The sequence below is a fragment of the Oppia nitens genome, unplaced genomic scaffold (genome assembly GCF_028296485.1).
Source record: "Oppia nitens isolate AA-2021 unplaced genomic scaffold, nextdenovo-longstitch-racon4-pilon3 scaffold31_pilon_pilon_pilon, whole genome shotgun sequence".
NCBI classification, from domain to species: Eukaryota; Metazoa; Arthropoda; class Arachnida; order Sarcoptiformes; family Oppiidae; genus Oppia; species Oppia nitens.
Window position 1 is genome coordinate 931988 of NW_026533212.1, and position 15232 is coordinate 947219.

Sequence of the window (15232 nt, forward strand, 5' to 3'; positions counted from 1 at the left end):
GCTTAATTTTTTATTATCAATTGTAATATTTACTAAAATTAATTGTGAGAACATAACTAATTTAACAGAAAATGAGAGCTCATGGTTGGAAAGTATGAAAAATGTTTTTATTTTATTTTTTTAAAATTTCATAAATAAAAATTAAAATATTATTTATATAATTAATTATTTTCCGAAATTTATATGTTAGTTATCAATCAGAGATTATTGAAATTATTTGTTTGTTTTATTTTTTAAATTTTATTTCAGATGATAAAAATGATTATAAAAATCTAAAATTTCTATCAACTAAAAGATTAGACGAAATTAAACAATTGTTTCGCAATATTCAAGGAGAAGAAGCATCAGTAGTTGAGGTGAAGCCAAAAGTATTGCCGCCAACAACAGCTAACAGTGCTGTTGTTGGTCCGATGGTGGCCACCGGTAGTATCGGTGGTCAACGGCGAGGTATGATTGAGGCCAAAGATACTGATGATGGCGACGGCTCGTCAAACATCGAGGTATTTGCCGATAATCGTAATAAAGACAGTATTTTTGTATTAAAAGATGATTAACTTTTTTTTTAAAAAAAAATAAAAATTAAATCTATAAAACTAAATAAATTTTAAGTTTGTTTTTTAGCACACAAACAATTAAATAAATAATTTTATTTTTATTTAATAATATACTGTACACCGCGTAATGATAATGTTTGATAATTTTCTAATATATATTATAATTATTATTAAACTCTATTCTACTCTATATTTGACAATATATATATAGTTTTGTGATTAATAATATAGTTATGAATATATATATATATATTATTTATAATTTTGTGTTACATTTAAATATTTGATATTTCAATCATGTAATACAATAATTATTGCTATAATTTTTTTTTAAATAAAATAAATTATTTAAATCATCAAACAAACAAACTATTTTAATAAAATTATTATGTTTATCGTATTATTGATATTATTATAATTTTAATGTTTGTATTGTATTTTTGCGATAAATGATTAAATAAAATGAAAAAAAATGAAATTAAAATTAATCTGAATATTAATATCTAAAAATATTTAAATATCTAATAATAACAACTACTATTAATATAATAAATAACTAAAACTTAAAAATCTTAATAAATAATTAAATTATATATTTAAAGAAAGCCTACAGAAAAAAATCTTTTATTTTTACGGTTCGGTTATATTGGTTTAGATTTTAAAAATATTAAAACAAAAAAATAAATAAATGTAATCTACTATATATATTGATATTTGTATATCACCTAGTTAATTTTACTTTATTTTTTAACATGGCAAAAATTCTAGACTAGATAAGTTAATAAAATAATTACAGTCTATTTGTTTTTTTTTTATTTGTGTCCCTCTCTATTATTATTACTATTGTTTTTATTTAAATAAAAATCATTAAATTTTAATTAAATCCAAGTAATAATAATAATATCAGTATTAATATAATTATCAATTAAAATCCAATCGTTTTCTAACACCGTTAACAAAACTGACCACTTTGTCGGCTACCGATCGTTTGCGGTTCAAAACAATCGGTTCGTACGTAACATAATTATATCGGCTAAACAGTTCGGCCAATGTCTTAATTGGTGTTACAATCGGTGCCAGAATCTGGTCGTCGGCACATTTGCCCCATACATAAGTTCGGCCCCTAGCGGTCAGTGCGGTCGACGTATTACTGTAGAGATCGGTCCCAATGTCTACAAATTTGAGCGACTGGTTACCGATAGGTACAGGCGATAACTGATCCTGTTTGCTATCGTTACCAATTTGACCGAAATAGTTACACCCGAACGCATACAACTGGCCATCAATTGTCAGCACCAGTACGTGATTTTGTCCGCAAACTATTTTCCTAATCATTACGTCCTCACCAGTCAACCGAATTCTGGTCGGAATGTTTCGAAAGTTATCTGAACTGCCGATACCTAACTGTCCAAAAGCGTTRTGACCCCAGCTATAGGCTTGGCCAGATTTGGCCARTGCTACCGATTGATGATGGCCGCAATCGATGGCCACAATTACTTCCCGACTCAATGCCCGCAATAGAATCGGAATCAATTGATTGCAGTTATTTCCGTTACCCAATTGGCCCCAAAAATTAAAACCTTTTATACATATAATAGTAAATAATAATATTATAATAAAACTTATAATAAAACATATAATAAAACATATAATAAAACATATAATAAAACATATAATAATAAAACTTATAATAAAACTTATAATAAATTTGATTATAAAATATAAAATTTCTATAAATATATATAAAATTAAATMAMAWAAAAAAAGTATTTTWTTACATACTATATACTAAAAAAAAGTYWAAACTTTCAAAAAATATCTAACATAATAATCATAAAATTATTTTAGATATATTTTAGTAAAATAAAAAAAAATTAAATTTTTATGAGACAAAAAAAATTCTAATAGAATTATYTTGATAAAAATAATTTTTTATAAAAAAATTAATATTTTTAAAATTTAAATGTTTTTAAGTAAACTTATAATAATTAATAGTTACTATCGGTAATAATAATTAATAACACTAATAATCCTTTTTTTATATAACTATCTATAATAAATACATTTATGTATAGTTAAAGTTATAATTATTAATATTAGTTAATTAATTAATTAATAATAATAATAATATTATTATTATCATACATGACATGACATACCCCAGACATAGACGAGTCCAGTCTTAGTTAAGGCCATTGAATGAAATGCTCCGCAACTGATATCGACAATCGTATGTCTCGTCAGTTCGYTAATCAGTATAAGTTTGGGTACATAACAATCAATTGTCGTCCGATTGGCCAGTTGTCCGAATTCGTTGTAACCGAAACTAAATAGTTGACCACTTTTGGTCAATACAATAACRTGTCGATAGCCGAACGCAAATCTGACTACTCTTTTGCCGCACAATTCCGGTACGGGTGTCGGTTCGGCCAATGGGTCTRTTGGTACCCAAACCGAGACAACCGTTTGAATTCTCGCCCAAAGCTAATACTCGGTCATCGATGGTCACAATGAATACATCGGTACCGTATCTGTTGAATACACTGAAYGATTTGATTGATTTGATAAACTCTGGCCTCAGTTTTCTTAAGCACTTATAGTTTCCGACAATACTGTCCTCCGCTGCTATMACTGTCGGTGTTTTTTGTTGTTGCCGAAGATTTTTTACGTTTAGGTCCACAGGTTGTTGTCGTAGTTGTCGGYGACAAACAAAACAGACACTTCATCTTTGTATAGACTTTACTATTGTTACTATTGTTGTTRTAATTATTGAAAACCAAATATAAAATTGAGAGAAACACTTGAGAAAAATTAATTGAAAAAATTAATAATATTATTATTAGTGAAATATTAGATAAAAGTTATCATTTAATAATWATATTATTATTTATATCATATATAGTAGTTTTTAAAAATTTTATTTTTGACAATTTRATTAATATAAAAATTTGATTAATTTTAAAAWAATAATWTTTTTATTAATAAACAATTTTTTATGTTCAAAAATTGTCAATTTTTAATTTTTAAAAACTAACTCTATTTATATAGAAATTAATTTTATTAATAACTTAATATATACATATATAATAATAATTTTTGTTAATACTTGATAATTATATAAACCACACAAAAATTTTTATAATAAAAACTAKTMTTATTATTATTTAAAGTATTAGATAACTTTTTTTTAATTAATATTTTATTTATATATTATAATATATTATATATAATAATTTATATTAAAGATAATTATTTTTTATATACTATTAATTTACCAAAAACTACAATCAATGTTTCAAATAGTATATCAGTGTAAACCAAATCATTTATTTTTATACAACAATCAAACAAAAAAAGTTGATCACCAAAATTAGTTTCACTATTAATACTATTAATACTATTGATAGTAAATAATATCATATTGTATGACTACTAACTAACTAATTATAATATAATATAAAATGTAAAAAACATTTTATTAATAAACATTTTCTCATCTCTACTCTAACTATACTCTAACGTCAAATAATAAAAAACTTTATCACATAAAACTTGAAGCCAAAAAATTTTTAGATATTTTAAATACAGATTTCAATTATAAATAAATAACAAAAAATTATTTATAAATAATTATACGTTAATACTATTATAGTACAGTACTATACAGTATAYATATATAATCCACTGTTTTATTTAGTCACTACTAATAACATTAACATAGTTTTTATTTTAAAGTCAATTTCAAAGACAAAATCTTTTTACAAACACATAGTTTTCAATATTAAATCTCTCTCTCTCTCTCTCTCTCTCTCTCTCTCTCTCTCTCTCTCTCTCTCTCTCTCTCTCTCTCTCTCTCTCTCTCTTGCAAACACATTAAAGGAGACACAGTGTATGAAAATGTTTGGCATTAAATCAAAATATTTATATATAATCCTATAATATATATATATACTATAAAAATGTTGTATTGTATTTAATAGTACTATTATATTCAAGTGCAATGTTTAATAATCTATTGCTAAAATAAAGTGTTACTAAAAATTATTTATTTATTTTTTGTATTTTTATTGTCATATATTGTTTATTCTGTACTCTGAAACTGAATTCATTGTATAGTAGTTTGATTTTTTTGACAGTTAAATATTTAAACAATTTATTTTCATAATAATAATTATTTTATGTATATTATCTTGCTGAATAATCAATTTTTTTTTAATTTCAGTTATTTATTCTAGCATTTATTAATAATAAATTATTTACAAATAGTTATAAACTTTAAAMTAAAYGATAAAAAATAATTTATGGAGCATTTATTCAAAAAATATTTTATGCAAATAATTTTATATTACAATAACAATAATTTATTATTTTTGTTTTAAAGTATCGGTAATTATATATACAGTATATATGTACAGTATATAACCTATAGTTTTATTATCTTTAWATTTATTTATTAATTATTTATATTAATTTTAAWAWWATGTATTTACAAAGAAAACTTGTTTATAAATACTTTAAATTTTGTTTAAACTTAAAAATTGTTTTTAAGTATACAGTAAAGGGTTGGCAGATATCTAAAAATATAGACATCAATCATATGCCAGATATTTATTATTTTTTTTRTTATTTTAATTATTGATTACWATTATCTACAGTATTAGTGATGATAATGTCTTTTATGTGATAATAATTAACATCAAAGTCTATATATATATATACAGTATATATGATATAAAAAGTTAGTATTAATTGAGATAATTGACCACTGATTTCGGCATTAATTATCAAATCATATCATATGATATCGGATCTACCGGTTAGTATCGGTGTGTGTGTTAGACAAACAAATAGCAGATCAACGGTAATGTCTAACCTCTAACCCCAATCACAATAAGACAATTGCCGAAACTCGTCGACAGTGGCCGGCAATAGGGATACGGGTAGAAGCGCTTCGGGAGTCTGTCGTACCGATAATAGCCTACGTTTTGTGTCCATCAATGTCTGTCCAGTGATGACACGGCATGAAATAACCGTATTGTTGTGACCAATCCGTAGTACCCAATCATCCGCCGCAGCTGTTGTGCTGTCGTCATCTGCTGTTTGTCTACCGATTGACCACCAATTGTGTTGTTGTTGTTGATGATAATGGCCTGCATTTGGTCATCTATGGCCTGTTGTTTCAATTGTTGAAGTGTTTCGTATGTYAGATGACTATATCGACAGCGGTCGCCAAATCGGCAACACTGRTGYCGGTGATAGTGTTGACAAAATGGCTGTTTATTCATTARTTCATCCCTWAGCCGATCGATGGCTGGCCTCCGAAGTCGCCACCATTCGCTTCGGGCCAACTCGTGTTCGGCACTTTGCCTGTGTTTGCGTCGGTTTTGCGGTAAATCTTTGAACGATCGCAAACAATAGTCACACTTGTATTGGCCAACCATTTTATATCGGKGTTTGTGGYTATCGGTAGACACCTATAACCTAACGCAAGTGTCCAMACAATGATGTGATTATAAGTGTTGTGATAATTGTTTTTTGTATTTTCTATTGTTTTTATTGATCCAAACATATGGTTAATATTACAGTATATTTAGTATTATTGTTATTATTATTAAAYAGYAATACAAACATTACGTCCAAATAAATATAATATATATTTTTTATTTCAAAACTTTTTATTTACACAATTAGTTTTAAACTATATTATAATAATTATTATTGAAATACTAATACTAATGTAATAATGATTTTTTTTGGGTAATAATCATTCAATATCTCAATTAATTAATTAATTACTATATTTTGTGTATTTAATATTTTTTTAACTTTTAATATATTAGTTGAAACTTTTATTTTTGTTTTGTTTTATAGTTGAATATTATTCCAATAAAAAAAAATAATATTTAACTTTTATTATTATAATTATTTATTTGAAAAAAATATATATAATGATTAACTATAATAATTTTTTTTWATTTTATTAGATTTATGAAAGTTGACTTTTTTTAAAAAATTAAATTTTAAAAATAAATTACCCGTGATAAAACATAAAAGATAAAACATGTGATATTTTAAATTAATGCAATTTTGCACAAAAATAAAAACTTACGGTAGTGTATSTGTAKATATATATATAAAGTATATGACATTGTTATCATAAAAAAATGTGTTAAAGATTTAAACATTGGATAAAATAATTGATGACATTATACAAAAATATTTGTTATATACTTGACAAATGATTGTATGAATAATTTGAAAAMTTTTTGATGAAAAGTTTCCCATAATTTTCYAAACAATTTTATTTTGTATAGAAATCAGGAAATTTTTTTTTAGTGAAATATGATTTAGTAAACTATTTTTAATGACATTATATATATATATATATATATATATATATACTGTATTGTAATCTTTCACAAAATCAWTTAAAAAACAAATAAAAATATAAGTAAAATAAAATATTGATTTCATTGTGTAATTTYATARGACTCTGGACTTTRAATCCAAGTAATCCGAGTTCGACTCTCGGTAGAGAACCTCGAGATTTWTTTAAAAATAGTTTTTGTTTTTCAATCAAAATAAATATAATATATTTTAATTTCTATATATATATATATATATTAAATAATTTATATTAGTTTTAATTTAGTAAAATAACATTTTAGGATGYWYACATTTAAAATCTAATTTTAATTTTWGAATTTGCAAAAGAAATTGTTAGGTCCCACCGAGATTTGAACTCGGATCGCTGGATTCAAAGTCCAGAGTGCTAACCATTACACCATGGAACCGATGGATAATTATATCAATTAAAAACATAAATTGCAATTTTTTAAATTTTATTTTTGATTACTATGAATAATTATAATTATCTTCAAAAAAAAAAACATTCAAATAATTACTTATCAAATAATATATGGAAATTATTAAATATAAATATTTAAAGTGTAATTTATTTTTATAAATATCTAATTATTCTATTAATTATTAATAATAATTACTGTATTTATTATTAACACTGATATAAATGTTTGATGGCCTGGATATCTGTCTCACTTAACCCGTATTTTTGGAAAACTTCAATCATTTTATAATGATCCCGGTGCCKGGCATTGGGTAACATAGTCTCGGATCGGCCATCCTTACTGAATGTTAACGGTCCGTACAGCATAACCGAATAGAAATCAAACGGTACCAGTAGTCTACTATTGTCCAACATATTGAACTGATCCATATAACCGTCCATTACGTTATCCGGGTAAATGTCTATRAATTKATTGCGGTCAGTGCGCTGATGTTCGTGATAAAAMCCGATGGCGTGACCCAACTCGTGGACAATTGTGGCAATATTATGGCAGCCGTTGCTCAATGAGACCAGTTGTTTGCCCCCAACCCGACCCACATATGAATAGCAACTATCAATATATATATATATATATGAGAAATATTAAAACAATTTTATAGTTTAATGTTTGTTTGATTTTTGTAGTTTGTATTAATATTATATAAATTAATAGTATAAAATAATTTTTGTTAAATTAATAGAATTTAGTGTATTTACAAAAATCATAAAAAACTTTTGAAAATTATAAAAATTTTTAATAATGATTACAATTTCCTCTATTTGTTTGTTGTTAGAGTAAAATGTAATGATTASTAAAAAAAATTTTTATATAATTAATATTCTTCCTCTAACTAAACCGTTATATAATATATTAAAAAATTATATTATATYACATTTGAAACCTTAACTATTAATAAMAAAATAATACCATGTTAATTCATATCAAAACATATTAATTAAATAATAAATTTTTTGATAAATTAAAAAAATACTAATTTAATAACAATTAATAAATAATAAGTTTATTTCAAAAAAAAATAATTATATACCCGCTCATTTTTGCCAAATATATATAGTCATATTGATTGGTACGCTCGACAAACCTAATACAAGTGTATTGATGGTATTGATCCATAGCATCGACAATTAGATTACGTTTATCCTCTATTATGTAGTAAAAGTAAAATTTTTAATATAAAAAATAATTAACTAAATATGCTATAATTATTATTCAATTATTTTAATTAAATTAAAAAAACTCTATTTATTTATATATATATAAAACAATAATATATAAAGTTTAAAAATTTAATTGTATTAATCTATTATACATAAATCTATTCCAATATTAGATTATGAATATATTAAATATTTTATAATAAATAACTTTTTTTTTAAAAAATATAAATTACCTAGATCTTTATCGATAACAAACGGTATGATACCCATTGACCATAAATGATCTACATTTGTTATGGCATTAAATATTGAATTTTTATTCAATAATTGTTTAATGCCGGCCATATCGCCACCAAATAGATCCCGGTGCTGGAGTACACGTATTTCCAATGGTATATCTGTATTGTTTACTTTTTAAAAAAAATAAATAAATATTAATTTTAATTTAATTATAAATTTATAATTATTAAATGAATTTTTTTTAATAATTACTTGGAAAGCATTCTACTGTTAATGAATTCAAAAATATTAGTAAATATAATATTTTATATATTATTTTATTGTAACTAATATTTAATAATAATTTCATTTTTTTGATGTAAACATTTATTGTCAGTAAAGTAATAGTATTTTTTTCTAATATTTCAAATATTATCAGTGTCATTTTGTTTTTTTAGTCAATGTATTAGTATTTCATATGAAAGTTATAATAACTATTGCTTTGGAAACAATAGATAAAAAATAATAAATATATAATAATATTCTGTTAAATAACTAATAATAGATAAGATTTTTATTTTAATATTATTGTTTAACTCATTTATAACAAATGTAAATAAATAATAATTTGTATTTTAGTCTATCTGTCAAATATATATTTATTGTATTTTATATATCTGAAATATTAATTTATTAATTAAATAGAAAAATTATACATTTTAGAAATACATAGATTATAATAAAAAAATAAATATTAAAGTTTATAAATAATAGTAAATAAAAAAATTTTCAAAATGTTTTCAAATATAAATTGTTTTTATGTATAGTATTATTAATATTTGGTATTTTACAATATTAATATATTATAATTTGTAATTATGATATTATATTTTAAGTTTATTATGCATTATAATATTATTTAAAATAAAAACTTTTAATACTAACTGTTGTTTGATTACAGTTTGACACTGTTTATTTATTAATACTATTTATTTATAAAATGTATTAATAATTAAAAAATAAATAAAATGTAATAATATGTGAATATCTAAATTATTTCAATTAATTATGTGTCTTATCTAAATGAAAAATCTAAAACAATTATTAGACATTAATTTAAATTAATCTTTTTTAAAAGTATAATTTTAGTATATTAGCCAACTTATAAATAATTTTTTAAAAAAATATTTATTTAATTAATATATTAATTAAATAGTACTATATATATATATACAGTATATGTTGTAAATCATTAATTAATTTAATTTATCTGCTATTGGGTGACAAATTAAAATGTCTGTAAACATAACATTACATAAATCATTACAAACAAATACACAATAAAAAATGATTGCTAATTAAGTGAATTTAACCTATTATACAAAAAAAAATAATTGTCTTAAATGTCATTATGTTTTCAATTATAAACATTAAATATATTTTATTGCTATGTAAGTATAAACTATATTTTATTAATTAAATTTAAAAGTAAATTTTAAAAAAAAGTTTACAAACTATTGTGTTATTATAGTAATTAAAAATTGATTTTTTATATTACATATCACATCATATAGTTATTATAATTACATTATCTGTGGCTACAATTGGTGGACAATATTGTGATGAATATTATAATCCTAATAACAATGATGATGATTATTATCCACACGATTCACATTATTATAATGGCTTTAATGATGATAATAATGATGATTCAATGATAGCTGAATTTCGGGCCACCGACAATACTGATCAACTTTTGGATGACCTACTGGATCCACATAAAACACTAAAACAGGCCGATGAGGCCATACATGTGAATCCCAGTTTGCAATCACGTGTAAATGGATGTACAGATAAACGGTGTTTCCAGTGTCTGGATTCGTGTCGTTACCTAAAACAGGCCAAACTATCCAGCAATAAGATGATCCAATACATGTATCTCAGGTTATGTTCAATTGGTTGTAAATCTGATCTGTATGTATAATATGTATAATAAATAATAATATTAATTATTATTATAAACTGGTGTATTATCATAATTTTTTTTATAAATATTACTGTATAATAATCTATTGACTAATAAACACTACTACTACTACTACTACTACTACTACTACTATTACTATTACTATTACTATTACTATTACTATTACTATTACTATTACTATTACTATTACTATTACTATTACTATTACTATTACTATTACTATTACTATTACTATTACTATTACTATTACTATTACTATTACTATTACTATTACTATTACTATTACTATTACTATTACTATTACTATTACTATTACTATTACTATTACTATTACTATTACTATTACTATTACTATTACTATTACTATTACTATTACTATTACTATTACTATTACTATTACTATTACTATTACTATTACTATTACTATTACTATTACTATTACTATTACTATTACTATTACTATTACTATTACTATTACTATTACTATTACTATTACTATTACTATTACTATTACTATTACTATTACTATTACTATTACTATTACTATTACTATTACTATTACTATTACTATTACTATTACTATTACTATTACTATTACTATTACTATTACTATTACTATTACTATTACTATTACTATTACTATTACTATTACTATTACTATTACTATTACTATTACTATTACTATTACTATTACTATTACTATTACTATTACTATTACTATTACTATTACTATTACTATTACTATTACTATTACTATTACTATTACTATTACTATTACTATTACTATTACTATTACTATTACTATTACTATTACTATTACTATTACTATTACTATTACTATTACTATTACTATTACTATTACTATTACTATTACTATTACTATTACTATTACTATTACTATTACTATTACTATTACTATTACTATTACTATTACTATTACTATTACTATTACTACTGCTACTACATATAGAGATTGGGTGTAATCACATTAAAATGGATTTAATTATTATAGAAAATTTTTTATTTATTTTTTTTTATAAAATTAATAATTTATATATGATTATTATTATAATGATTTTAAATTTAATTTTTATATATAAGCCCATGTTTGGATGCCCCAAACTATTGTTTGCCTATAATGAAGGAAAATCCCGATTATTTTATAAGTTGTGTGGAAAGTGCATGCAATCCATTTCAGGTAACAATCAGTAGTTTATTAAATAATAATTAATTTTATGTTTATTTAATATTATTATTTAAATATTAATATTTTATAGCAATTAATTATTTATATTGTATAAACTTGTTAAAAAAATTATTTATTCTGTTATTTTTCTAACATTGATTATAATTATGATTAAGTTAAATACTAATTAACAAACAATAATTATTTAATTAGTTTATTAGACTATTATAAAACAATAATATCTTAGATTCTTATAAAGTTATGTTTATAATATTTATGTTTAAAAAAATTAATATATAAAATTTATTTAATTGTCAAAAAATATTGTTTTATATAAAAAAAAACTTAATTTTCAAATTTAAAAAACTCATCAACTTTAATAATAATTATTAAAAATATGATTATTAAAAATTTAATATTTTCTATATATCGATAATAACCATGATAATTATTTTTAATTATTTTTTTCTACAGGTTGTACCAAAAGTATTTAGAACTGCTGACTATTGTACAAAAGAATAATAATAATAATAATAAATATTTTATTTATTTTTTTTTGATAAAATTTTTATTATTTATAATATTAAACAAAACTAAAATTATAACTTTTTTTTTATTAATATAATTGTTTGTATAAATTAAAGATTAAAAAATGACATTTGTATTGTTATAAAATATTTATGTATCAAATAAATAAATAAATATATATAAAAAAAATACTGTAATATATTTAAGTAAGTGTCTGTACACTGTACAGACATTAAAGTTATTTAATTAATTAATTAATTAAATTAATATCTAATATGTTATTTAAACAACAAAACAAAATGTTTGTAAAAATCACATTTAAAAATTTTTTTTATATCGATAAATAAAATATGGCTTTTTAATTAAGTTTATTTTGAATACTGATTTAAAAAATAACAATTTTTAAAAAAAAACTATGTATTTAATTGTAATATTTAAGCATTTATTGTTTTTATGTAAGTTATGTTTTATTATACTTTTATTATATTATTTTATTATTAATTAAATAATCTATTAATTTTGTATATTTTATTAAAAAAGTTATTGTAATGATTACATTAAATTTGGACATAATTGGACCGCAATATTATGGCAAATATTATGATATACCCATAGATGAGGATGAGTATCAATACTACCATAACTGGCCTCAAGACAGTAATCTCATCAGAAATCAGGACTTAATAATGTCTCGATCTGTGAAAGTCGGAAATCAAATGGATATCAATAAACTATTTGATGATCTACTCAATCCACACAAATCGCTCAGTGATGCCGATAAGGATATACCGGTAGAACCGGGAACTAATTCACGGGTAAACAGTTGTAACGATAAGAGTTGTCTACAGTGTCTGGATTCGTGTCGTTATCTCAAAGAGTCGACTCTATCAGAGAATCTGATTATTCAATACATGTATCTAAGGATTTGTGCCATCGGTTGTAAATCACAACTGTAAGTGCAAATAGTTTTTGTATAAATATTAATAGTTTATATCAATGTGTGTATAAAATGATCAAAATATTAGTTAAAAAAACAAATAGTATTTTTAAAAAAATAATAATAATTAAACACTCATTGTTAAAATAATATACTATTACTAAAATAATCTAATAATAATGTTTATTTATTTGTTTATTAATAATTACTATCATATAATTGTTATAAAAAGTTTTACTCATTTTTTAAATACTTTTATTGATATTTAAAAAAAAATTATTTTATTAATAATTATACGAAAAAATAGATAATATAACTAACAGTATTAGAAATTCGAGACTAATAATTGAATTTAACAAAAAAAAAATACATAACTTTTTATATTTTGTATAAAATTTTTTGAATATTAATATATAAAATAATTATAATAAATTATAAATATTGTTTTTATAGGCAATGTTTGGATAAAAACTATTGTTTGCCGATAATGAAAGAAAATCCCAATTATTTTATATATTGTAGTAACTCGTCGTGCAATCCATTTCAGGTAAAATACAATATCTATATATATGATATATATATATATATATTGTGCTTATTGTTAACTATTTATTTTTGTTACAATTAAAATTCAAATAAGAAATATTTATTTATAAATATAAGCTATAATTTTAGATCTTAAGGTATTTTAAAAAATAAATATTAAGTAGATTATATTTTAAAACAATAATTGTTATAATTTTATTTTATAATAATACAAATATAAAAAAAATTTTTTATTTGATTTTATGATTGAAATTAACATGTCATAATTTTAAAATTAAAAATAATAATACATTATAATTATTATTTTATTCATATACAGTATATGTTTTACAAATTAAATAATCTTTTTTTCTCTTATATAATTAATTAGTAGTAGTGTTAGTTTATTTGATCTTGATAAAATATTTTAAAATGCCTAACCTATTATTTAAAAATAAATAAATAAACTATATGAGTTCACTTATGAAATTGTCTAATATATTTAATAATAAAATATTATATATTTTTTAAATTGAATTTATCATAAACATTTATTTCAATAAACATTTGACTTTTATTGTTGTGAATTATATTAATTAGTTTTATGTTGTGTTTATATTACATACTAATTTTAATAGTAATAATGATAATTATTTTAATTATATTGTATATAAATTATATGTAAATTTTTATACCAATAGATTGTGCCAAAAGTATTTAGGACTACAGCATATTGTGAATAATTATTTTTTGAATCACCATGCTTAATTTTTAAATAAAACTACTGCATATGTATATACAGCAAATTAATAAATAAAATTCTATTGAATAATTTAATATATTATAATATTTTAATTACTTATAAAAATATATATACATATTTATAAATATTATGTTAAAGTCCTAAATATATTTATATAGAAAGTATAACTTAATTAATTAATTAATAAAAAAATAAGATGTCGTCTGTAAACATTATAATTTATAAACAATAATTTATCAAATAAATAAATTTATTTTTAAATTTTGTTTGTTTAATTAATTATTATTAACTAATGTTTTAATAAATTATGCCTTTAATTGTAGAATATTTTCAAATATTGTTTTTATGTAAGTATTGTATTTAAAAAAAATAAATAGTTATATTTATTGTACAGCATTTGAATTAGTAAAATTTTTATTAATAATAAAAATAACAAATAAATAATAGTGTATAAATTAATAAATTTAATAACTTTTAATTATTATAACATATAACTATTGATAA

At 21.1% G+C, this 15232-nt stretch overlaps 4 protein-coding genes, 1 non-coding gene and 1 pseudogene across 5 annotated transcripts; 2 read left to right on the top strand and 4 right to left on the bottom strand.

Annotated features, from left to right (window-relative positions):
• Positions 1-1462: 1462 nt before the first annotated feature.
• LOC128956615 (RCC1 and BTB domain-containing protein 2-like) lies at positions 1463-5549 on the bottom strand (annotated as a pseudogene).
• On the bottom strand, positions 5347-6119 carry LOC128956639 (zinc finger matrin-type protein 5-like). Its single transcript, XM_054302358.1, has one exon. It carries the CDS (start codon positions 5993-5995, stop codon positions 5549-5551), a length of 447 nt encoding a protein of 148 aa, XP_054158333.1. The 5' UTR covers positions 5996-6119; the 3' UTR covers positions 5347-5548.
• A 1157-nt stretch (positions 6120-7276) lies between these two features.
• On the bottom strand, positions 7277-7348 carry Trnaq-uug (transfer RNA glutamine (anticodon UUG)). Its single transcript has one exon. It is a non-coding gene; the product is annotated as a tRNA-Gln (tRNA).
• Positions 7349-7569: 221 nt separating this feature from the next.
• Positions 7570-9105, bottom strand: LOC128956616 (astacin-like metalloprotease toxin 4). The gene is made up of 4 exons (XM_054302334.1): positions 9073-9105; positions 8814-8990; positions 8451-8565; positions 7570-7972 (listed from the first exon to the last, which is right to left on the bottom strand). Exons 2-4 carry the CDS (start codon positions 8923-8925, stop codon positions 7570-7572), a joined length of 630 nt encoding a protein of 209 aa, XP_054158309.1. The 5' UTR covers positions 8926-8990; positions 9073-9105.
• A 1031-nt stretch (positions 9106-10136) lies between these two features.
• LOC128956617 (uncharacterized) lies at positions 10137-12497 on the top strand. Its single transcript, XM_054302335.1, has 4 exons — positions 10137-10250; positions 10374-10776; positions 11891-11987; positions 12450-12497. Exons 1-4 carry the CDS (start codon positions 10211-10213, stop codon positions 12495-12497), a joined length of 588 nt encoding a protein of 195 aa, XP_054158310.1. The 5' UTR covers positions 10137-10210.
• Positions 12498-12854: 357 nt separating this feature from the next.
• On the top strand, positions 12855-14765 carry LOC128956651 (uncharacterized). The gene is made up of 4 exons (XM_054302369.1): positions 12855-12958; positions 13044-13455; positions 13894-13987; positions 14667-14765. Exons 1-4 carry the CDS (start codon positions 12919-12921, stop codon positions 14706-14708), a joined length of 588 nt encoding a protein of 195 aa, XP_054158344.1. The 5' UTR covers positions 12855-12918; the 3' UTR covers positions 14709-14765.
• The last annotated feature ends 467 nt before the right edge of the window (positions 14766-15232 follow it).